Source organism: Cololabis saira, chromosome 8 (genome assembly GCF_033807715.1).
Source record: "Cololabis saira isolate AMF1-May2022 chromosome 8, fColSai1.1, whole genome shotgun sequence".
NCBI lineage: Eukaryota > Metazoa > Chordata > Actinopteri > Beloniformes > Belonidae > Cololabis > Cololabis saira.
The window spans coordinates 31,352,422-31,377,111 of record NC_084594.1 but is presented as its reverse complement, the minus strand read 5'-3'; the positions used below and the strand labels follow the sequence as shown (position 1 = coordinate 31,377,111).

Genomic DNA, 24,690 nt, shown 5'->3' with positions numbered 1-24,690 from the left:
CCGCATCCATGGCAAGTTAAAGAAAGCTCAGCTTTTCAAGCATCATTGGATCAAACTGCAGCTAAACAGCTCGTGCTCGTGCTTCCTCGGCTCTCCAGCCTCGTCAGCAAAGAGATGCTCGCTGGGCATTTTTCATGCTCCACTTAAATCTAATCCATTTAATATGTAGGGAAACACTTTACAAAAACACACGCAATGAGATTTCATAGAAAAAAACTTTTAATAAAATTCCCTCGATTTCCATTAAATATACAGTAAGATAACCATAAATGGTCATCAGGATATCTATAACATTCACTTTCCAGCATAAAAAAGGCACATACAAGTCTTGAGCAGTCATGATTTCTTTTCAAGGTTTGTAAAACATAAAAAAAAATAAAAAAATTTCCCCTTAAAAACCCTTGATGTTGTTGCAAACTATTGCGTACGAAAAGAGTATTTCTTTAGTTTTGGTAAAAGGAAGAAAAGTGTTATTTTTGCTCAGGCGTGGGCGGTGAGTTGCTATAATTTTTGTTAAAGTGCTTCAACCTTTACTTGAGGCTGGATACTTAGACAAGGACAATTTGTACAATTTAAACCAAATACACACAAGGTTTATTACTTCTACTCAGTGTGTATGTACATATATATGTTTATACATGTCTGTGTTGATCATTTAGATTTAGATTAAGGCTGAGGTTAGTCATATAGTTGTGAAGCTTACGGTTAGGATTCCCAGAAGACCAGGACAAACCTCACAGCTGCATAAAAACAGATGGTGGTGTCCAAAAACTGACAGTGATAGTGGCAAATGACATTGTTAGGATCACTTTTAGAACAAATTCATCAACATTTGATAAAAAAAAAAAAAAAATCAGTGAATCAAATATTAACCGGGTGGAGCATCACACTGTTTTCTTCTGATTCTTCATGATAGCTATAAATAAATGGTAATTCATACTGTTTTTAGTATTGTGACTGCTGTTTCTTTACATTGTCTTTTTGCGAGATAAAGTATTGTGTAGGTCGGAAACTGTCAGAAACCATAAATCTTGAGTATACCGCTTATTAAACGTTAATTTAACATATTAAGCCAAAAAATTGCAATGAAAAAAGTGACTTCTTTACCTGAGAATTACTGCCAAGTGGTCTTTTTTACCGATGTCTTTATTATTGTCAGGGTCCCCTCAAACCAGTACTAACTTTTGTTGTCAAACATTTCCTCAAAAGATGACTTGTTCTGTTATAGGAAGGAAAATCTGCCCACTGCTTCACATCACTGAAGTATTTTACAAATAACTGCAGTTCTGGTCTTCTTTGTCTTTCTCTGTGGAACTGCGTGGAGTTCTTCTGGAGTCTGACTGCAGCTGGAGGATGCCGTGTGTGCTGTGAGTCCAAGAACATTATCGTGTCAGCAGTGTGGATGTACACACCATTATCGTTAAAGTTCCTGTTGAGTTTTCACTCTCCACTGAGCCTCCACACAGCACTTTATAAAACATTTACTTGGTATTAACACATCGCAAATTAGGCCCCAGCCCCTGTACAATGTCTCATTTAGAAGATATAAAAGATCCTGATTGATCCTCTTGCAATTAAAAGCCTGAACTCCCCTCGAGGATGTCACGGTAAAGATCCAAGTGGAGGACTGATGTAAACGCATCTGTAAGCAGCAGCAGGTGAGACGGACTGATTCTTACTAATAAGAAAAATATGGCACGATGTTTCCTTAAGGGGAAAAAAAATGCAGTTAGTTCACCTTGATTTTATAAGTCTGTTTTGTAGCACACCTGTTCAGTCATGTTGCAAAAGACTATCTATTGTTTTCAATAATTCCTCCTCTGCCGTTAATGACGTCAAGCAGAATTTTAAATTAAAAACCATGAAATATGTTTCATTTCTATACATTACAAGGAGTGACATCAAAAGAAAGTCTACACTAAGGGCCTGATTTACTAAGATCCTAAATAAAGAGTACTAAATTGCGTGTGCACTGAAAAAGTTTGCACGTGCTGTTGTTGTGTGTTTTGCGGGTGATCAACTAAGAATGCTTGCGCAATTGACAACAGGTGCAAACCGCAGTATTTAAATGAGGTGTTGCGTGTCTTACGGTTTGCGCCATGGAGAGTCTGGGTGGAAAGCAGGATAGTCGCAAGCGCAAAATGAAATTTGACGAGTTGGAGTTAGAGATATTAGTGGAAGAGGCAAATAAACACATTCATGAACTACAGCAAAGACATTTAAACATTACCAAAAGAAACGCAATATCGGAGAAAATCTGCGATAGAATAAATGCAGTTGGTAAGACAAAAACAACGGCAGATGAGGTTAAAAGAAGGTGGCAAGATATAAGGCGAAGAACTAAAGAAAAAGTGGCCTTTAATAAAACTTGTGCGACCATTTTTAAAATAGCATGCAGCAGAATAAAGACTCTCTCTCTGCGTATTCTTTGATTTTGGATGTCGCCTCCTTGCCACAATAACAGCAGCTATCGGTGCGTAATGCTGGGCAGATTAGCACCTTCCTTTCGAACGTATTAAATACAGACGCAATCACAATCCCCGCAATTACTTTCGGGCTTGGTAAATCTCATTGCGTGTGGTAAATTAACCTATTTGCATTTTCCACTCCCAGTATTTAGCGCTTTCTAGCGGGTATGCCCCATATTGATTATTCCTCAGGGCAAAAGTACTAAATGAACAGCGTGTGCTATTTTGCTCATTTGAGAGGCGCAGTCCTCTTTGCACGCTGTTAGTAGATCAGCTTGCACATTGGTTTGCGGGTGATGTCAAGTTTTCACACGTTTTTACGCATACAAACCTTTAGTAAATCAGGCCCTAAGTGTGTTTCTGATGAGTCATTTCAGATTTCTCACCTGTCAACCTAAGTTTTCTCCATCGTGCAAGCTCATGCGCTTCTTAGACCTCAACTCCTTCAACCACGCAGGCGATGAGGCAGCACTGAAGGACACAGAACCCATATTAGATGAATTCTTCTCAAACATATCCATGAGTGTGTTACTCTGATATTTTTGAAAACACACCCTCCATCTTTTCCTCCTAGAGGTGGCAGCACCAGTGCAGCCCCTGCCAGCTTGGACGCTGAGCGGGGAGATTGTGAGAGCTGTGAGGGGGATGGCGCCACTTCCTCATTTTCACTTTCTTTCTTTTCTCTCGCCTTGTCCTCCTCTGTGTCCTCTCCTCCTCCTCCAGGCCCTCCTGTTCTCTTTTTTATTTGAGCCTTAAATAGCAAGCAAGTACATTTTATAGAAATGCCACTGGTTCCATGTTATATGTAATCAAATTTGAAAAACATTTGATCTAAGCTGACTTGTCCTCTGAGAGAACTTACAATTAGCGCTGCAGGGCTCATACCAGGAAAGACAGGGACTCTCTGAGCAGCAGGCGGAGGAGAGCAGACCGCCTTCGGTTTGGGCCGATCCTCCTCAGAATCTGAATCGCTTTGTTTTGACGACACCTCCTTCCCGTCTGAAACCAGAGTTGGCAGATTAGTGAAAACATGCAGAGAACCAGAATTCCCAGACTCATCCTTTAAAAAAAAAAGCTTATATGCCATGACTGGCATTGACCTGTGGAGTCATGGGCCCTCCAGTCCGGCCTGCCCATCGGATCCGACCCTGCGCGAAATGAGCGAGATGGACGAGATCGAATTCGCCTCTTTCCTAGATCTGCCTTGGATTTCTGAGCAGTGGTGTCAAGGAGAGGCGCGAAGCTCTGTGCAGATACACAAAAATACACTAAGCCTGTGTCCATAAACACAATCCCAAACAAAAAAAAATCAGACAATTCAATTTTACGCTCATTACAGATGACACGTGCATTAACTGATGTCTGTTATGAAAGGGTGAAGCTTTACAGATAAAAACCCACTAACCTCTGGGAGTGCAGGTAAATCTGGCTCCCTGTGAGAATCAGCAGCATCAGAAGAGACTTCAGGAGTATGATCAGCGATGGGCTGTGAACTGGAAAGAACAAACGATTTTCAGTGGTGTGTCAAAACAGATGGCCAGAGAGGAAAATACAAAGCCTGCTGTTAAAAGGACTTTTTAGGTTTATGTGTTATGATCCATTAACCACAAGGGGGCAGAGAGACCTCAGCACTTGACAACACTCCACAGCTCTCCTCAGTGCCTGTTTGTACTTAGTTATGCTGACACCAAAGGACCAAAGCTGAACCTATCAAACTAACTGGAAATAAAAAAAGATCATGAATTCATGATGAGCAGCTTTCTCCTCCAGGTTAATTACACTACTAAAAAAAAAACGAGAGAGCACTTTATCTTCATAGTGTAATTCAAGCCAGTTAAACATCTAGGATACTATGGGCAGAAATATGTGCCACTAGAAACTGAATAATTTATATTTGAATTGCTCAACTTGAATAATTGCATTAAAAAACTGAATCTGAATCACATAATTTGAATTTGTATTGTTTAATTTGAATCACTGCACTGAAAAACTTATTCTACATTCAGTTCTCACAATTCAAATTCAGTTCTTGCAATTCAATCTCATCCTTTTCACATAGCCTACTATAACCTCTATTTTCCTTTCAACGATATAAACGACCAATGGGAGCTAGATATTTCAAAACCTATTGTGTTTTTCTCCATTCTGTGTAAAAAGTGTAGATTTATATCTTGCCTTTTTGTAGAAAAATTTCTATGGCTATGTGAGAAGGAGTTCTTTGTATCTGCACTCGATTACTCTTCCTCCGGAAGACCCGGATGTCTGGCACAGTAAAATTGAAATTGAATTGCAAGAACTGAATTTGAATTGTGAGAACTGAATGTAGATTCAGTTTTTCAATGCAATGATTCAAATTAAACAATACAAATTCAAATTATGTGATTCAGATTCAGTTTTTCAATGCAATTATTCAAGTTGAGCAATTCAAATATAAATGATTCAAATTCAGTTTCTAGTGGCACATATTTCTGCCCATAGGATACAAGACTGAATGATCCTTTTAGTTTTCTGATGTGTGAGACTTCAGTATGTTTGACTAAGCTCAGGCAGCCAAATGTGCAGGGCAGGGCAAAGAGAGAGACGCTGAAACCCGCCATGTCCCTCCATCAAAACAGCTGAAGGAAATGCAGACGCTTAAAAATACATGCGCCAGTATCAGAGCTTTTTAATCTACCTGTCAGTATCGCATGTTTCCTCACAGTCCCCCTCCTGCTGGTGTGGTTCACCATCTGTCAAAGCAGCGGCCTCTTTGTCCTCATCATGTGTGCAGAAACTGTTAGCCTGTGTCTGAGAGATGAAGACAAACATTAGACAGAATTGATAAATCAAATAATAAATCCATCCACAGCATATTTTGACCACTGTGCAAATATAATTCCACTGTATTTAGACTCTCCAAGAAATGCTGCTGTTTGCTCTGTTAGTTTGTATGTTCAAACTTTACATAGTGGAATTGAGGCAGGGACAAAAATGGACTGTGTGCTGAGCCAGGCTCTCTAACAACGGAGGGAAAGACTAGGAACCAGCCAAGCATATGTGTTTTAATGAGCTGGTCACAGAGATGGGCCTGTTCTCAATAAACGACCAGGAGCATGTGTGTGCATGCACTTGCATGAGCATGTGCAGCTATATGTCTACACACGGAGACATAAAACACAATGTCACGTCGATGTGCTGGAATGTATGACACACACACGCACATAAACTCATTCCCAATAAAAGCAGTGCGATGCATGTCCTCGCAAACATTCCTCTGAGCTCACCTCACACTTTGACAAGGGCACATCTCACTGTTGTGTTGCCTGATATTGTCACCTGGATACAAAACAACTCTTGAGTTAATATCTGTGTCTTCATATAATCTCCTTCATGAGCCCATTTATCTCGTGCCACTAACCGAGCAGCTTCATTTGCACAAAGCCTGCTATTTGGCAGCATTGCAGCAGGAATGAATGGGCTTCTGGTAATTTTCCTATAACCACAGTCCGCATTCAGATGCAGAAAAACTAATTCTAGTCTGGCAGACACAATTTACATCTGTCACAATGTCATCCCATAAGTAAGATGCAGCTTGCTAGACTTTAAGTGGTACTTTAACTAACTTCTGGCAAATCACAAAAGCCACAATTTAGTAGGTTGTTGGCCAGGTTCCCATCAAGGACCAGACTGATTTAATCTCAAGGAGCTGCTTATTAATGGAAGTCCATGTTTCTGATCATCACAGAAGAAAAAGAAAGGAATGCTCTCATTTTATGCCTAAAAACCCATCCATCCATCCATCCATCCATCCATCCATCCATCCATCCATCCATCCATCCATCCATCCATCCATCCATTTTCTACACCCGCTTTATCCTTTTGCAGGGTCACGGGGGTCTGCTGGAGCCTATCCCAGCTCATTACAGGCGACAGGCAGGGGTTACACCCTGGACAGGTCGGCAGTCTATCGCAGGGCCACATATATACAAACAACCAGACACACTCACACACACAACTACAGGCAATTCAGAATCGTCAATTAACCTAGCATGCATGTTTTTGAACTGTGGGAGGAAGCCGGAGTCCCCAGAGGGAACCCACGCAAGCACAGGGAGAACATGCAAACTGCCTAAAAATCAAGGCTCCCCAGGTTATTTTTCAATTTATTTTTAAACTCAGTTTCCATTCCATACTGATCGATTATGCAAAGTTAAACAGCTGCTAAAGAGTGTGTTCAAAAAATGCCCGCTTGTCGAGAGTCTGGTGATCAAAAATGCAGAAGTGCCACAGCAAACTAATCAAAGTCGCTTCAAGCACCATGCAGCACTTTTCACCATTTTGCATATCCAATATTAACATCCAGCAGGCAGGATCCTATACAATACAAGAGATATTATTGTATGCACAAGTCCTATACTCCTGACACAACTGTTTGCAGGAATTATCATCCAGAATAAACACATGCACCACAAAAACTCATTTCAAAGAATGTAATAAGCCTCATTTCAAGAAAATTAGTATTTTAGACTATGTTGATAGTTTTAGGATTTCTAGTCAAGAAAATATTTCCTTACTCGATTGTCAGAGATATTTTTTGCTTCAAATAAGACAATTTTGACAAGATTTAGGAAGATTAGGCTTATTTCTGCAACAGTTACAGTAATTTCCCTCCAGGGATTAGTAAAGTATTTGGAATTTAAATAGATTTCTTTTAATTTCCAGGGGAGCTGTTTCTGCAGTGTGCTGCTGACAATGCATTAAGATTGAAATAAAAAACGGAGCAGCTATAAGCAAAAAACTGCTATCAGGATTAAAAAAAAAATAATCAAATTATAGATAAATAAACGTGGTACTATTGTGCTCTGTTGCAGCCACGCTGTGGTCTCTGTGGCATTGAATTAAGTCCCATCCATGACAACATATGGTTTGTTTGACACGACCCTGCATGTCCCCGACACTGCCGAAGGACAAAGACTGAAGCGGTCTCCGCTGATCTGAAAGAACGACAAGGTGAGACAGAACAGCTGCAGCGGCAGCTGCTGAGCAAATCACAATACACAACACAGGCCTCTGCCCTACGCTGCAAAACACCTGCCTCATATTTCTCTTCCATGATGGAATCCGTGCCCTTTTAACCACGAAAGAGCACAAATACTGCAATTATCTTTGATAAGATAAAAGTACAGTTTCACTCTGAATCTAAGGCTGCCATCATAAACTGATCCCAGAGCAAATGGACCTTATTTTAACTGAATACATACTGTTATTATCCTGAGGTGACATTTTAACATGCAACATAATGTGACACAACTGGAATAAAAACAGCTGATTACCAAAATAAAAAGCTATAGCAATACATTCTTTCTGTAGCCTATTTGCCCCCCAGAGTATTCTTCTACATTTTGACAGTTTTATATTGGTGCTGCCACTATATATCTGTTTCAATTATTGGTTATTTATCTCCTATATTACTGATAATTGGCATAGCTAAAATTTCATATTGGGAGGTTTTCGTGGTTTTGCATTGACACATCATTGCAGCAAAGCAGCTTTGTGCCATCACCTGACTGACTCTTCCTCATTCCTGCAGGATATTTGACTGAAGTGGGAACAAACAGGTTTAAGAGATGTATGTAATGATGTTGTAGAGGAAAGCGGCGAAAAAAGAAGGATGGCAACGAGTAGAAAGACAGATAACAGAAGCCAGATGCAGATACGGACGGCGCAGACACCGACTTTGTTAGATAAACTTTGTCGAAGTCTGTCACTCTGTTTTTTGTCATCTGCTTTATCTCCGACACACGCCACAGACAGAAAAGGAAAGGGCATGCATGTTACGCTGATAAAACACCACATTCAGCCAACTATTGTCAGATAGCTTCGTCTTCCCTGAAATGAACAGGCTCTGCCTGCAGCACGTCCTCTTTAAATTTGCATGCTTATCTTTTGACACAGAGGTGGAAAAAAATATGACAAAGCAACAACTTACATGAAAGTTACATAAAGCTACAAAGAAAAATGCCAAGTAAGATCCCTAAACGTGGGTGTTTGACAAACCTTAAACACTATTATGGGCCCGATTTACTAAAGGTTTGCATGTGTAAAAACGTGTGCAAACTTGACAGCACCCGCAAACCAAAGTGCCAGCTGATCTACTAACAGCGTGCAAAGAGGACTGCGTCTCTCAAATGCGCAAAATAGCACACGCTGTTCATTTAGTACTTTTGCCCTGATAAATAATCAATATGGGGCGTACCCACCAGAAATCGCTAAATACTGGGAGGGAAAGATGCAAATTTGTCCATTTACCACGCGCAATGAGATTTACCAAGCCTGAAAGTTTTTGCGTGGATTGTGATTGCGTCTGTATTTAATACGTTCGAAAGGAAAGTGCTAATCTCCACATGCAAAAGGAGAAATATTTTATTTGAATGTTAAATCGAGTATTATTCAGCAAAAGGTTGCCACAGGAGGCACATTCATTTTTTTATTTGTGATAATAAATAAATCACGTGTTTTCATGGAGAAAAAAGTGTAAATACTGAGGTTTGCACCTGTTATCAATTGCGCACGCAATAGTTGATCACCCGCAAAACACACAACAACAGCACGCGCAAACTTTTTCAGTGCACACGCAATTTAGTACTCTTTATTTAGGATCTTAGTAAATCGGGCCCTATGACTGTTTATCACTGTGTCTTATGTTGAATTATGAATGAATTTCGATGGAAAAGGCTTTAAAGCCCACTAATTAAATATCTGTACCTGAGATCAATGACAGACTGTGAAGCATTCGTTAGTAGTTTGCTTGGTAATTACATCAGCTCTTACAGAACCAGCGCCTGTGGCTCTCCTCTCCACATTCTGCCGACCTCTGACAGAGAAGCGACGCAGGGATCTCCTGCTCCGCCTGGTGAAGCTACGGAGTGGTGAAATGGCCCTCTGGAATCTTTGCTCTCCATCTCCACTTTCCTTATCTCCGTCTTCTTCTTTATCATCCTCCTCCTCTTCCTGCTTCACCTCTGAGTGGCCCCATACCAGCTCCAGAGCCCCTTGCAAGGAGCGCCGCACGCTACCCACCCAGCCTGCCACCTGCAGCTGGGCGGCTGACAGCTTCCCTCCCAAGAACTGCATGGTTGCAAAGCCCACACAGCTGGTTATCCTGATGCCAGGGTCACCATGGGAACCGGGTCTCCGCAGAAACTAAGGTTCAGCTTAGCTGGAAAGGAGTGGATTTTGTGGGTAAGTCAGAAAATTGAGTCTGAAGTCTGACCTTCACTTGTCATCTTAAGCACATAGAAAGTATCCAGCTCTGTTTAAAAAAGAAAGAAAAAAAAGTCCCTCATTTGTTTGAGTGAGATCCTTCCTCTTGCTGCATATTTTGTATAGTTCAGCTCACACAAACTTTCTGGTTTCTGTTGGTAAAAGAAATTAATTTTCCCAGGCAGCTACGTGTTTGCGCCGTGACAAAAGTAAACCCCCGCCACATCCGCTACGACGGCTGTGAAACCGAGCACTTTTCCAGAGAAAGTTCTCGTTGTCATCACATCACCATGCATTCAAAAGGTAACGGAGGAATTCCGGATCAAAGAACCTCTTTTTCCTCAAACTTTGTAAGTTTAAAAAAAAAAAAAAAGTGCCAAAAAGTTCTTAGGTAAGGTTGTAGGAATTACCTCCTTTCATTTGCACTGTTTTCTCTGTTGGGCCAGAGCCTGAGCTGCCACAGTGAAGCTTGGTTGGCCTCTGTACCTGTGTCCCAAAAAAGCAGCGTGGGAAATATCTGCGACTCCAAACATCCAAAGCCCAGTACAGAGCGTCAGATCATCCCTTTATCTCCTGCAGATCTGAGTGAATTCAAAGAAACGTCAAAACAAAGCAGAGGTCTGTGCTCCAATGTGGAAAATCCCAGGGGAAGGAGGGAAGGTGCGGCCGGGCCAAGGTGCTTTCTGTACCTCCCTCCAGCGCTCTCTTCCTGTAGGTAAATGCAGGCAGTGAATGAAGCAGGTCTTTGTGAGAGGAAACGGCAACGGAGGGGAGAGCAAAAACCAGGAAGACTGCTGGGAAGCAGAGTGAACACTTGAGCAACAGGGATCATTAGATGAAAGAATGAACAGCAGACATGTGAACTTTCTTGTCTCTGGACTAGCCCATCCTCTTTTCTGTGTGTGTGCCAGAGTGCGTGTGGACGTGGGGGTGGGGGTGACTCTCTTTCAAAGGAGGGAATGAGAAGAGAGACAAAATGGGAGCAGACAGTGTATTGTGGGCACCATGTATGGTCATTCTGACATGCTGCCCTGCTGGACAGGTCCAAATGAGGACATGCTGCCCACAAAACGCCTTCTTACGATAGCACCCGTCCAGCCATGTGTGTTTTTGTCAGTCTGCTGAAGGAGTGCATGGTCGGCTGCATACTTGTCGCTCATCCTGCTCTGTCAAAGTGAGAAACCTTTCTTTGACACTCTGCTGTAAAGGCTGACTCACAGCCGTTTGGTAAAACCACGCCGTTACGCGTTATTGTCACCCTGTTATACCAGTGTAAGTTCCTGTAGAAGTGATAAACTCCTTGGTTTCTGTCATGCAGAAGAGGAAGGAACTGCAGCTTCTAAGAGCAGCAGTGCCCCTTAGTGGTTCAGGCAGGGATGTACTTACACGGCAAATAAAAACTTTTACAGCACCCACATGGTCACGCATGAAGCACCATTACAGGAGATTGGTCGACACAAACAAACAACCATGCAATGTTCGGGGCATAAAGTTAGGTGTTACAAAGATGTTACATATGGTCTTGGGAGGCATATCTCTGTGTAAACTTCTGAACCGTGCCAACGCTCTCGTTACATCTCTTACTCATTTGAGTTTGCCACCATGTCTGTTTCCAGGTTAAATGTACTTTGTACTTATCAGATTATCAGATTTTCACTTGTTTGTAAGATAAAACTTTACTTATGAACCCTTTTCGGTGGTACACTCCCCGGAGGAAGTAGTTAAGAAAGTCATCAACATGCTGTTTAGATGCCCTGCCAATCAGCCTCGTTACAACTGGTTTAACTTGGCCACGAAATAGAAGTGCTGAAATTGTCAACGCTACATTCCTATCAGCACCCTTTTACAGATCTCTTTAGTGGTGTCCCAATTCCTCTTTGCATGTAGGGGTAGTGTGCATATCGAGGGCTAGGGGATATGAATCTAGCCCTTAAAAGCTAGGGATTTCAGATGCTGACTCGCTGACCGAGGGCCAGAAAAATTTCCCAGAATGCTTTACGTCATCATTTGCAGACTGAATCAAACAAAAAAACATGGCGGACATTTTTCATTTTTAGTGAATAAAATCAATATTTTGAGTTAGTTTCTGCATAAAAATGCGTTTTGATTACATTTCTAGAGAGAAATATATATTTTACTTTCATAATATTCACTCAGTGAATGTACATAATAACTTGCTTGCTCGTTGTTGCATTGTATCTACAGATCTCGCCAGAATAAAGGCTGATTTATGGTTCCGCATTACACCAACGCAGAGCCTACGGCGTAGGTTACGCGGCGATGCGCGCCGTACGCCGTACCCTACGCCGTACCCTACGCCGTACCCTAAGTCGTACCCTACGCCGTACCCTACGCCGTACCCTACGCCGTAGGCTATGCGCCGATTTAACGCGGAACCATAAATCCGCTCCCGAGCCGGGGCTCTTCTCATCCCCGAAAACACCGCAAACAGGCGTTATTTGGATAAACTGAGCCCAGGTTGGGGATCTTAATGGTTACTTTTACGCCTGAAAAAAATATTAAAACTTAATAAAGTGGCATATTAACAGCGCTACAGCGGAAATTAAAACAGCTTTTAGCTCTCGGCTTCCTGATATGGTGTGACGTATGTGCAAACGTAACTACGCAGTCGCTTACGTACCCGAACGTAAACCACGCAGTGACGTAGCAAGTGGTGTCCCAATCCCTAGGGAAGATTACAAGGGCCCTACCGCTGTGGCTTCATTTTTAGGGTGAAGTGGTAGTGAGTGAGGGCTAGTGGTACAAAGTAGGGTGAACATTGGGATTGGCCCTTAAACCATATCTCCAAAGCAGGGACTGTGTTGTATCCTGGGTGAGGATAAATCTGAGCTTATTAACACGTGAGAGGTCATTTTGGATACAGTAGATGTTATTCAGCCTCTACATACATTCTCTAAGCCAGTGATTCTTAACCATAGGGCCGCGGCCCACACTTGGGCCGCGAGCGCCATCTAGTGGGCCGCGAAAAAAAAATCAGTTTTGTACGTGTGGGCCGCGAGGGCCGCGGGACTGCATAGCAACTCCCAACCAAATGAGGAGAAGACACTCAGCTAGCTGTACGTGTAATAGTAAGAGAAATGGTGTGTATTTACAGAGTAAATCCTTCATTTTGCACAGAGTACGTTTAGATCCGCCAGGATCAGGGATCGATTACTTGGGTCTGCGCCCAGAGCGAGCGAGCGCGGCGTGATCATTTACCCCGGCGCGTCCCCGCGGCCGGGGAGGTCGGTGCCGCTCGGGCGGCTCCGTCGTTACTGGTGAAAGATGGTAGATGTAGATGCGTGGGCTGTCGTGTCTGCTGGACTGGACTGTTCGGGCTCGCAAAAGCATCGGAAAGTGACTGCTGCTCAGCAGCCAGAGAGCTGCGGCGGGCTCGTGCTCGTCGCAGCTGATCAGGCTCGGATGAAACCTGACGCGCGCAGTCCTGACAACTTATTAATGTAAATAACTTAATGTAAAATCATCCTGCTCTATTTTTAAATATGCACGCTTGTATGCTTGTGTGTGTGTGTGTGTGTGTGTGTGTGTGTGTGTGTGTGTGTGTTTTTTATATATATATATATATATATATATATATATATATATATATGTGTGTGTATGTGTATGTGTGTGTGTGTGTGTGTATATTCAAGTAGCCTCATAGTTGTATCAACATCTGCATCTGACTGTTATATTAAAAAAGTACATATTTGCCACTTAACACTCTCTTAAAAATAAAATAGATTTTATTTTATTTTTCAAATGGTATCTTATTTTATTTCTCTACCAGCTGTTTGAATTTCCCCTTTTCTTTGTTAATTGTCTCAACACATCTTAACAATTGAACAGTTTTGCAGTTTCTCTTTCTTCCCCTGTTATAATCTTATGCCCCCACTTTCTGTCGTTCAGTGAGAGAACTGAGCTTTCTCCTGCCAGAACTTAAATCTGGGCTGGATGGTGTCAGAATCTCATGCACATCCAGCCCAGATTTAAGTTCTGGCAGGAAAGAGAAACTGCAAAACTGTTCAATTGTTAAGATGTGTTGAGACAATTAACAAAGAAAAGGGGAAATTCAAACTGCTGGACACACACACACACACACACACACACACATATATATATATATATATATATATATATATATATATATATATATATATATATATATATATATATATATATATATATATATATATATATATATATATATTTATGATGTTCTGGACCTTCCCTTGAGTACATTTTCTCTAAATGGACCTCCTAAAGTTTTAGTTGAATACCCTTGCTATACAGTGTTAATATTTTGATGGGCCCCGGGCCACTCTGTACTGAAAAAAATGGGCCCCAAGGTCATAAAGGTTAAGAACCCCTGCTCTAAGCCATATCTTACATGACAACGCTGCTTGCTATGCCGATGACACTCCTATTTATTTGTCTCTTTCAGCAAAGGCCTTTGGTAAATTAGACTCCCTCTATCACAGTCAGATAACTGAAAATCAACTGAAATGAAATCAACCTTTCTTTCAAGAAAAAAAACAACAAAAAGGTTGCCGCCCAGCTTGCATTAAGAGGTTTCAAAAATGAAACACCAGGTTCAAGATCTTGCCTTTTTTTAACTGGAGTGTTAATATTATCTGCTCATCACACTTAATCTAAGGGAAATGGACCACTACTGTCTCGCTGCAGAATGATGACGTTGATCTGTGGATCCGTCTACTGCAGCTTTCCTACAACTTCCACGGGTCTCTGACTCAACCAGCAAATAGTTTCTTATCTCTTATTGATCAATTTTCTTTCTTGTATTGAATCTATTATGCCAGATGTATCTGATTCATAGATTAATTTCTGAGTCTTTTGCATCATCCACATAATAAAAAAAAAATTGCTTAGTACTTAGTTTTCAATAAGCAACAAACACTTTAAATTTGAAAAAATAGATTTTCTTTTGTGTAAAAGTTCCAATGTCAGGCTTCATAGGTGAGCACATTCGCTCATTGTCTCTGTGATGTTTTGCGGGTATTCTGGCTTCTTACCACCGTCCCAAAACATACATGTTAGGCTGGTTGGTAAATCTGAACATGTGTGGTTGTTTGTCTCATTTGTCTCTGTACTGGAACCATGAAGGACTGGCGACCTGTCCCGGATGTGTTCCAGGTTCCCACCCCCGTACCACCCTGAATAGCAATGAAGCACATATGAACATTGGATGTATACTCGTCTTGTTTTATGATGCAACATCATGAGATAATTCGAGACATATAACAGGTGACTTACACAGATAATGCAGTCTGTTTTTGACAAACGTATTGAGGCCCTTTCAGTGATATTTTTACTTTTAAAGTGAGATTTACATTTAGCTAAATATACAGATACAAAAATTAAATAAAATGAAAATGGTGCTACTCGCCAGTCTGTTTATTTCCTTCTTGATCTTCTGAATTGCCCCCCGGGAAGGTGAGTCACAGATTGTTGTGATGCCTGCTCCTCCTCCACCCAGGTCAGCTTCCCCACTATGCTGATCACCGGCCTACACTATGTAGAACCTTAACCTTATTTAAACAATGAAAAGAAGGACGATGTCCTTATATTAAATTAATGAGTGGTGATGCTTGCTATGTTGATTTGGGTATTTATTTAATTGGTGATTAGCTTTGATTTTTTAAGAATGAAGGTAACATTTGTTTTACTGGCAGTCTTTCTCTTACTTCTTGCTTTTATTTCATTAATTTAATTAATCTTTTTGAGGGTAGGCAAATAATAAGCTTTGCTTCAGCCTACCCGTTTTTCGGTCTAGATGTTATTTGTTTATTTATATATTGGAAACTTTTTTGTAAAGTTTTCTTTGAACAGTGTATTTGTTTTCTTGTGGTCATTTTTATTCTTTGTTTTTTTTTTGTGTCATGACCGAAAATAAACTAAAAACTAAAACTAAAAAACACTACAATTCCCAGGATTCCCCAGTCAGTCATCATGTCTGCACCTGTAACCTCCGCGTTGACCTCATGTGTCTCACCTGTGTGTATCCCTATTTAAACCCTGTTCCTCCAGCCTCATCGTGTAGTATTGACTTGTTCATGTCACTACATGAGCCTTACGCCGACTACTACAACACCGGTTCTGTTAGTTCCTCTCTACACTATCATCCAGCAACAGCTATCATTAAATGTTTTTAATCTGACGTCTGAGTCTGCCTGCTGTGTCCCAAACCTCACAAACTGTTGCGTCACTGTTACTGAAAAGCTCCACGTCAGCTGTAAAACCTTACAAAGCTATGTGCAAAGCCACCAAAGTGTTAACTTTTACAGCTAAAGAATAAAAGCTGAACACTTCTGCCAGAGTTTTGGCAGATACTGCAGCGCTTGAGGTACAATCTCACACATTTTTTTTTTTAATGAATACAATACATGTGTATGCTCCGACTGCATTTCAGATACATTATATATCAATGTCGCAGTTTAAGGAAACGCCCCTTGAGCGATAAACTAAAGTTATAAGGGAGAAAGGGAGAAAGCCTTTCTATATAAAACAAGGAGCTTTAAATATTTATTCCTTAATTTGATATTCATCACCGTAATTTGACATGTTTTGATGAGGAACATGTGTTGCTATGTGTAGATAACTTAAACTTAATGATTTAATTTATTTGACAGTAGTTTTAATCTATAAAACGTCAACCTTTTTACCTTTTTTGTAATGTTTTATCTATAGCAACTCTATAGCCTACATAAACGTTAAACCTTGTCTTTTTCATTGATTTACATTTTTAGAGCAAAACTCAAATTCACACACAGCAATGTTTCAACTAATCTACCTTTGATGTCTTAAATGGACATTAATTTAAACCTGTTTCCGACCTTGACTTATCCTAACAGTAAATAAAGTTTGTGACTTGGCGTTACATTGATTCTGGGCTCTTACAAAGTGGCTTCATACACTGGTTTCAGTCATATGAATATTACAGGTCCCAAAGCTCCTGCACACAGTTACAAGTTCTTCAGCTCAACCAGGCTGAAGCGAGTATAACAACATATTTTCCTCGTCCTACAGGAATGGTGCAATGGTGAATGTGTTGGTGCAAGTGAGGTCTGTGGTTGCCAGGTCGACCTGATTCAAGCTAACATCGTTTACCGTTCACTCCTATTTCAGCTCATGGCCTCACCCTTTACTCTGGGTTGAACAATTAACCATTTCATGTAACCGCGGGGAAATTCATGTGAGCTAAAAGCCCCATTGGACCCTTTTTTTCAAAACATATCCAAGTTACTGTTAGATAGTGAATAAGGACTCTCAGTTCTGATCTGAGAGCATTTTAAGATTTGGCATAAGAGACTTCACCACAACAAATACGGCGGCTTTGGACAGAAAAACAATAAATAAAATGCAAAAATCCAGAGCAGCTCTAGCAACACTGAAGGTGAAGCTAAGAAAATAGTGCACTATGAGGAAGAGTTGCAGAGTGAAGCAGGAAACCCGTGGAGACGGTTGGATGGTGTGAGCATGCACGTGTGCCAGTGGGACGCCGGTGTTTACAGACAGAAGAAACATGGAGGTGAGTTTGGGATAAACTGTATAGCCTGCACCTCACAGTCTGTCCTTAAAAACAAGTCGGCAAGCAGATGGTTGGGTTAGTGAGGCCGAGTCCTCATGAATGAAAGCTGACCGTCTAGTTTTAAGGCGGTCCATCATTATAAAGTGCAGCTACTATTGTATGTTTTGGTAAACAGGTCAAATGTGTCAGTGTCCAACGTATTTCTGGAACTTACTGAGCAAATGAAGCTGCATTCCAACTAGGCCTGTGTTGAAAAAATTGATTTTCCGATTCTAAATCGATTCTCATATTAATTCCTAAAAATCGATTCTTATTTCTAAAGATCGATTTTTTTTTTATTTTTCTTTTTCATCATTTTCGCCAGGTGAACTTTAATCTCAGTAGTCGGACACACAGTTTGTCATGACACTTCTGAAAAATGCCAGGTGCTTCATGGCAATATGTGTGCGTGGTGACAGAATAAATTAGATAAGCTAAAATGATTTGTTTACTGCATGAACTGTTGCAATTTCTTTCTTTTTTGCACTTTAAATTGATATTGAAAGGCCTGTTTGAGTTATTTATTTCTTAGTTATTTCACAATAATTATTGTGAAATTATTATTTCACTAGTTATTTTACAGTCATATAATTCAGGCAACAGCTCAAAAAACATTTTAAATAACACTAAGCCAAATCAATATCGAATCGGATCAAATCGAATCATGATAATCGATTCTGAATCTTAAGAATCGGAATCGAATCGATTCTTGACATTTGAATCGATACCCAGCCCTAATTCCAACCAGACAGGGTTAACTTTTGTCTTTACCTCATTGCTGTCCTCTTCTTCACCGTGTTCTTCTTCTTTCTCCACCTGTTCAACATTCTCTGTCTCCTTCTCTTCTTCCTCTACTTCCATCCCCACAGAGTGACGCTGCTCTTCCTCTGGCCTCTCTTCTTCCTCCCCCTCCTCCGGATCCACCTCCACCACTTCTGTCCCCGGGCTCTCCCGGGCTCGGCTCTGTACTTGCTCACCCTCCACCGGCTCTTGTTGGTTTTCCCGCGGTTCCACGTCCAGGGAAACAAGCGCCTCCTCTTTATCTGTAAACTCATCTCTCCAACTGTGCCGTGCTGCAGCGGTTTCTCCTTTAGCCCGTGAGCCCCGTGTCTTTGGTTTGACAGAAAAGTCATCGTAGTCCACCTCAATCAGAGGCTTTCTGACAGAGAAGTCGTCGTAAACAACGTCCACCACACTCTCTGCCGGAGGAGAGACCGGTGATTTCTCAGCTCCATCTTCAGAGTCAAGACTGATAAGATTTTGCTCTCCTTTATCGGACGTCATCTCCTCCTCCATCATAGTCAATTCAAGTTGTTGTCTTTCACCCTCTTCCGCTATTTTAGGGGTTTTCTCAGGTTCATCTACTTGTTTTTCCACTTCCTTTTGCATTTTTCTCTCTAGTTCCTCTCTTTCTCTCTCAATCTGTCTTTTTCTTTCCTCTTCCCTTCTCTCCTCCACTCTCTGTTTTTCTATTTGCTTCATTCTTTCCACCTCTTCCTCTTTTTCCTGCTCTATTTTCCTCTCAAGTTGTCTCTCCTCCTCCTCCTCCTGTCTTTGCTTCAACTTCTCTTCCTCTTGAAGCTTCCTAAGCCTCTCTCTCTCCTCAGCCTCTTCTCTTAATTGCTCCTTTTCCTGATCTTCTTGTCTGAGTCTCTCCTCCATATGCCTCATCCTCCCTCGTTCCTCCTCTTCCTGTCTCTCCTTCATCGCCTGCTCTTCTTTGACCCCATCACAGTTCTCCTCTCTCTGCTTGTCTTTACCTGATTCCTCCTCTTCTGGTTTCTCCTCCGGTAGATAATCCTTGTGCTCCTGAATCAATCTCTCCTCCTCTTCTCTCTGCATTTCTCCGTCCTCCATCAATATTTCCTCTTTCCCCTCCTCCTCCTTCAGCTCCTGTTTTTCCCAATCCTCTTGCACGTGTTTGGGTCTCTTTTCTTTCTGCTTTTTCTCCTCCACGTCCTGCTCTGCCTGTTTCTGCTGCAACAGTTCTGCCTGTCTTTCCTTTTCAACCTGTTCATCTCTCAGTCTTTCCATTTCTCTCTCCTTTTCTATTAACCGTCGGCTCTCCTCCTCCTGCATTCTCTGTCTCTCCATTTCTTCCTCCCTGAACCTGAGCTCTTGACTTTCCCTTGCCTTTTCTTTCTCCCTCACTCCTTCTTCTAGTATCTGCTCATCTTCCAACACAATTCTTGTCTGTTGCTGCTCTTCTCCCTCCTCTCTTTTTATAAAGTCCATGTGTTTCTGTCCTTTTTCTTCTTGCCTTTGCCTCTCGTGCTTCCTCTGAAGAATCCCAACTTTTCTATATACAGGCACAGAAACAACATCTTCCTCAGGTTTGTCCTCAGGACCTTCTTCCTGGTCTTCTTCCTCCGCGCTGGATTCAGGCTCTGAGCCCAGGATGATGGGAGGCCCTCCATCATCCGCCACCACAGTACCAAAGCGAACAGAGCGCCGTTTGACTTTGTCCCTCTTTGGCACGAGCTCAGCAGCTGCATCTCCCTCCTCAGCAGCAGTGTGGGATGGAGACTCACTATGGTTTTGTAGCTGGACATCCCCTTCTATTGCTTTACTGTGCTCGGCTGTCTCCGTAGTGACTTCTGCTGATTTATCTTCATTAAAAGCATCTTTCGGTGTTTCCATTTGGGTCTCTGTGGGCTGCTCGGCAGGAGAGACTTTCAGAGGTGGATCCACGGGCTGAGCGGTCACCTCCTCTTCCCCAGGAACCTCTGCCGTTGGCGTTTCTGGGGTTTCCTCCACTGCTGGAACAGCTGCTGGCTCGTAGCTGAGAGAAAGATGCCAATCAGTTTACAGGGTTTATACAGCAATCCTTATGTTAAATTTAATACCAATTTAATACCTTTTTCACTACCTTCAGATTTAAAAAAAAAAACTGTCACAACATTAAGTGTTAATCACGGACATTTTAACATTAATACAGATTTTGAACTATAGAACACTATACAGAACAGATTTATAGACTCATTGATGTTGACCAGATGTTTCACATTTATTTCACTTTGTGAATGACAATAAAATAGACAGCTTAAAATGTAAAAGGTAAAAAATAATACCAATTTAAAAAAAATAATACCTCTGACGGTGAATTTAACACTTTTAATGGCCTTAAATGTGGCAATTTTCATTTATCACTTTTTAATACTTTTTAAAACCCCGCGGAAACCCTGGTTTAATGTTAATGCTTTCTTTCAAAAATGTACACAGACCAGAGACAGCATCTAGACATGTCTCAGCTAACCTATGCAACCTCACTGTTAACATTAAAGCAACAGTTCAATAAGTTGGGAATACAATGAGAATGCTATCCCAGTACTGCTATCACTCTGTATGTATTTTAGCTTAGTGTAAGGACTTGAAACAATGGAAATAGACCCTAAATAGCCCTTGTTCGTTTTGATCTGTTCTTAGCTGAGGTCTAAATTTGAGTTTATGAAATATGTCACATATTTTAGGTATAAAAAAGTCAGACTGATATTCTTAAATTCAACTGCAGCTGAAAATGGTGCACTCTTCCTTTAAAACCAAAGCTTTTCAGAAAAAAAAACTTTTTACACAGCCTTGCATTGATTCAGGTACCACTGACGTCATTTACACAACAGCTTTCACCGAAAAGGTCAAAGCTTTAGTACATGATAATAGCCATGTCACTGAACTCTGGACGTCATACTTGTGCTTAAATTTCACTTTCAGTTGTGTGAGCAAAAACACTATTCTATACACTTCCACTAAAAAAACATCATAGATCTAAAAAAGAAATATATATTTTATTATATATTTTGGTGAAATAAAACAAATTAACCGAAATTGCCTCAATTTCATGCAAAAGAAAAAAAAAAGAAGCAAAAGATGAACCAGCAAAGAGCGTCGGAGATCTAAACTTGAATGTCCCACTCTGAGGTGATGTAGTTCATGTTCAATCGTTGTTACTTATGGACAGAAATTTTGCTGCGGTATTGTGAGTGTAAGCAATAATCTTAATTTAACAATTTAACTGTAAATTGTCACTATAGGTCCCTTGAATCTTCTAAGGATAATGTAGGACATCCGCAACTTACGGTTAGATAAAATGTATTTGCCTTTCCTTTTTTTTTTCTAAAATAATCTAATAACCCCACCAAAAAAGAAAACCATGACAAAGGAAAAGGTTTGCTCATTTGGATAAGAGGACTGAAACAAAAATATTTTTGTTGGTCATAAATGACATGCATCTATTCAAAGCAGACGGGATTTTAAAGAAGTCTGCACCGTAAAAGCTTATCAGTGTGCACGTGTCTCAACTTTGGGATAAACTTGCTCAATTAAACCCACAGGTGGATGTTCTTTCACTCCTATTCGTGTCTGGTCTTGTCCCCAAAGACAAACTGCATGGATGAGTCAAGGTGTCACTCACCTCTTGGAACAGGTTTTGGGTGCAGCTGGAGGCTTCTTCTCGGCCTTTGGACCTTCTGAACCCGTTTCTGACGCCCAGTTTTTGATCCGCTCCTTTACACCTCCTATCCCGTTCACTATTTCTGGATCATCTCTCTTTGTTGTGACCTCCGGCCTTGATGACGGGTCAAAGAGAAGACTGATCCTGCGTTTGATACTGTTTCCTCCACTATAGTCCTCCTTCACTTCACCAGCATCACTTTCGCTATTCGACAGTTCTGAAATTGGCTGGTTTTGTTCTGGATCGGAAAAAGCTGGTTTATTGGAGTCATGTTTAGTGCGGGATTTAGAGATGGCTGAAGTCGGTTTCGGGGGCACGAGTGGAGGACCGGACTGAAACTTTGAAGTGAGCTCCGTGGGCAGACGCTTCCTGGTGCTGCCCCACCGCTGCGGGGAATCGGTTGTAGAGGAAACGTCACCACTTACTTCCTCAAGCTTTTGGGGGTCAGAAACCTTGGATTCATCCTGCTTGTTTTCCCCATCTTTCTGCTCTGAGTTTGTTACAGCAGAGTCTCTGCTTGAGTTGTGGTTTGTTTGGATGACATCATCTTTCTGGACCGACTCAGATTTGGGAGACTCCTCAAGTTGAGTGGCTGGAGAGGGTGGACGTGGCACTGGGTCAGGCACTGGAACTGGAACTGGCACTGGGTCAGGCACTGACTCTGGACCTGGCACTGGGTCAGGCACTGGAACTGGCACTGGAACTGGAGCTGAAACTGGAGCTGGAACTGGCACTGCAGGCACTGACACTGGACCTGGACCTGGCACTGGAGCTGTCACTGGCACTGGGTCAGGCACTGGCACTGGTACTCTGGCACTAGGGTCAGGGGAACTCTCCTCTTGTGGAAGTGCTTTACTTGCCGGGTTTTTGGCGGGCACACTCACAGAGCTCTGTTTGGAAGTGGAGGTGGGAGTTGTACAAGGTGGTTTGGGAGCGGGGGGCCTTGGAGTCGCTCTGAGGTCACCCGTGGCCTCTGATTTTCCAGTCTGGTTTGGTTTTGCTTTTGTCGTAGTAGCAGGAACCGTCTTTGGAGCGTGGATGGAGCGTATTGTGTTTTTCTTCTGTAGCGAGAAGGGCTTAGGAGCCAGAAAGGGTTTGGGAGCCAGGACTGGCTTTGCTGTCGGGGCGCCTCCGCTCTGGGAAGACTCAACAGAGCTCTCCATAGCTGAGTCGCTGAGACAAAAGGGGACAGAAGAAGAATGAAGTCACAGCAAAGTAGACAGTTACGCTCAAAAAATGTTACAACTCTCAAATGAGACAAAGCCAGTTGGTTATGTCCCTATGAAGGAGAGTGGACGAGTCTGGTTGGGCCAGATTTTTGAACGTGCAGAGATAGTGAAACTAATAAATCATACTGAACAAACATCACTGAATGTGGACAACAACCTCTTGTTAGTATAGTTTTTTATTCTTGCTCAATTTTCGTTCTTAATGACTCAAATGGATGAAACATTACTGAGAGCAAAACAGGAAACTATATTTGCTATTTATTGGTACAACAATCCTAACTGATTTCATAATAATAATTCACTTTGTGATTTCTTTTAAACAACTAATGATAGTTTACTCTTGAATTACCTGAACGAGCGATATCTTATCATCAGAAGTAATATACAGATTTTACACATATTTAAACACTAGCATAAAGACAGAAAGGAAATTGCTCCCCATTCTGAACAGGAATCAAAAGAGGCCGTCACAAAGCGGAGCAGGTCCAATGACTCCATACATGCACATCTGTCATACAATAAACACAATTGAAAGAGTTCAGTTCAGCTCTGTCACTGAAGTGAAACCACAAAAGATAGGCAAGGAGCAACTGTAACGAGATTGCCGTAAAAGCATTTTTAAGAAAGGGTGTATTTACACCACATGATGAAGATAACAATACTGTTTCCAAATCTGTCACACAAAATACCAAAGGCATTGTCTGCAGCATCTGGTTTGGCCTGTAAGACGTTTACACAAACCGGTAGGTCCACATCACCTCAGTTTGATACTGTGAAACAATCAAAAGGTCAAGGAAAGCACTTGTCAAGAGATGCATCTGGCGGCACAAAGCTGTTTTGATTCAAATCAATAGTTTATTTCTTATTCTTTTGTTGTGGTTTTTTTAACATACTGTTTAGCATGTTTTCCTACATCATGTGAACACAACATCTGTGGGTATGCATGGCATTGTGTAATAGGATCTGCCTGAACTCAAGCTGTGTGCAGCAGTCAAGTACAGCAGAATACCTGAGAAACAATCCCTTCCCTGCAGGTAAAGTTGCACTTGATAGATTCCCAGCCTTCATTTGATAGATTTCTCTGTCCTGGCAGGCATGTATTTATTTTACTTTTTTTTTTATCTTTGTTTGCATTAGGTGCCTGTTAGGTTAGCCTTCCAAGGTTGGATTACTCTTAACAGCTTCTAGTGTTCATGCTTGCGTTAGGTTTGTTTCTGAGTGATGCTGTGAGACCCCCACATAGTTTAGGAATTAAAACATCGCGATATTATGAACTACAAATGACAAAAAAAACGCATAATATTCAGCGGTGTTCACTCCTCCACGGATTGTTAATAAGTTACCAGTAAAACACGTCAGGGATGAACCCCCAGTCGTTGACCTCGCAAAACGTGAGTTAAATCAGCAAAGTGTTATGTTTAAACGAAAGCTTGAGTCTTCAGTAAAACCATGTAGCAATATATTCATAATCAAGGTATAACACGTAAAACAGTCATAAAGATGCGCACCTGCTGCTAAGTGCAATCTTTCTCTTACAATGAGATATACATATTTCGTTGCGGGTATAAAGTTTTCTCTTTTTTACCGTTTGTCTTCACTCAGTCATACAGGTAGGAGGGAGGAAGGAAGTGGGAAGAAGTTGCAGAAGACGCGACTCCTCTGCTTTCCTTTCCGTGATCGTCTCGTCTGCCGAGCTCTTGTCAGCGTTTTTTTTTT

The 24,690-nt window shown here is 41.5% G+C and overlaps 1 protein-coding gene across 3 annotated transcripts; it reads right to left on the bottom strand.

Annotated features, from left to right (window-relative positions):
- Positions 1–201: 201 nt before the first annotated feature.
- On the bottom strand, positions 202–24,690 carry LOC133448842 (calponin homology domain-containing protein DDB_G0272472-like). 3 transcript variants are annotated; one of them, XM_061727748.1, is made up of 10 exons: positions 24,560–24,690; positions 21,707–22,918; positions 18,070–20,080; positions 5,143–5,255; positions 3,874–3,961; positions 3,569–3,713; positions 3,331–3,467; positions 3,023–3,219; positions 2,855–2,939; positions 202–1,707 (listed from the first exon to the last, which is right to left on the bottom strand). In XM_061727748.1, the coding sequence occupies exons 2-9, from the start codon at positions 22,906–22,908 to the stop codon at positions 2,858–2,860; spliced, it is 3,975 nt and encodes a 1,324-aa protein (XP_061583732.1). In that variant the 5' UTR covers positions 22,909–22,918; positions 24,560–24,690; the 3' UTR covers positions 202–1,707; positions 2,855–2,857. The 3 variants fall into 3 exon arrangements, 2 of the variants coding, with proteins under 2 accessions (XP_061583732.1, XP_061583733.1); XM_061727749.1 differs by having other exon boundaries at positions 202–1,365; XR_009782982.1 differs by lacking the exon at positions 202–1,707 and having other exon boundaries at positions 3,354–3,467.

Excerpts from the sequence above, each read along its gene's own strand:
- LOC133448842 (XM_061727748.1), bottom strand. The coding sequence starts at position 22,908 with ATGGAGAGCTCTGTTGAGTCTTCCCAGAGCGGAGGCGCCCCGACAGCA. Across the intron at positions 5,256-18,069 it reads AAGAAGAGGACAGCAATGAG|ACACAGGCTAACAGTTTCTG; the intron begins GTAAAGACAAAA and ends TTCATCTCTCAG. Across the intron at positions 3,962-5,142 it reads GAAACATGCGATACTGACAG|TTCACAGCCCATCGCTGATC; the intron begins GTAGATTAAAAA and ends TGTTCTTTCCAG.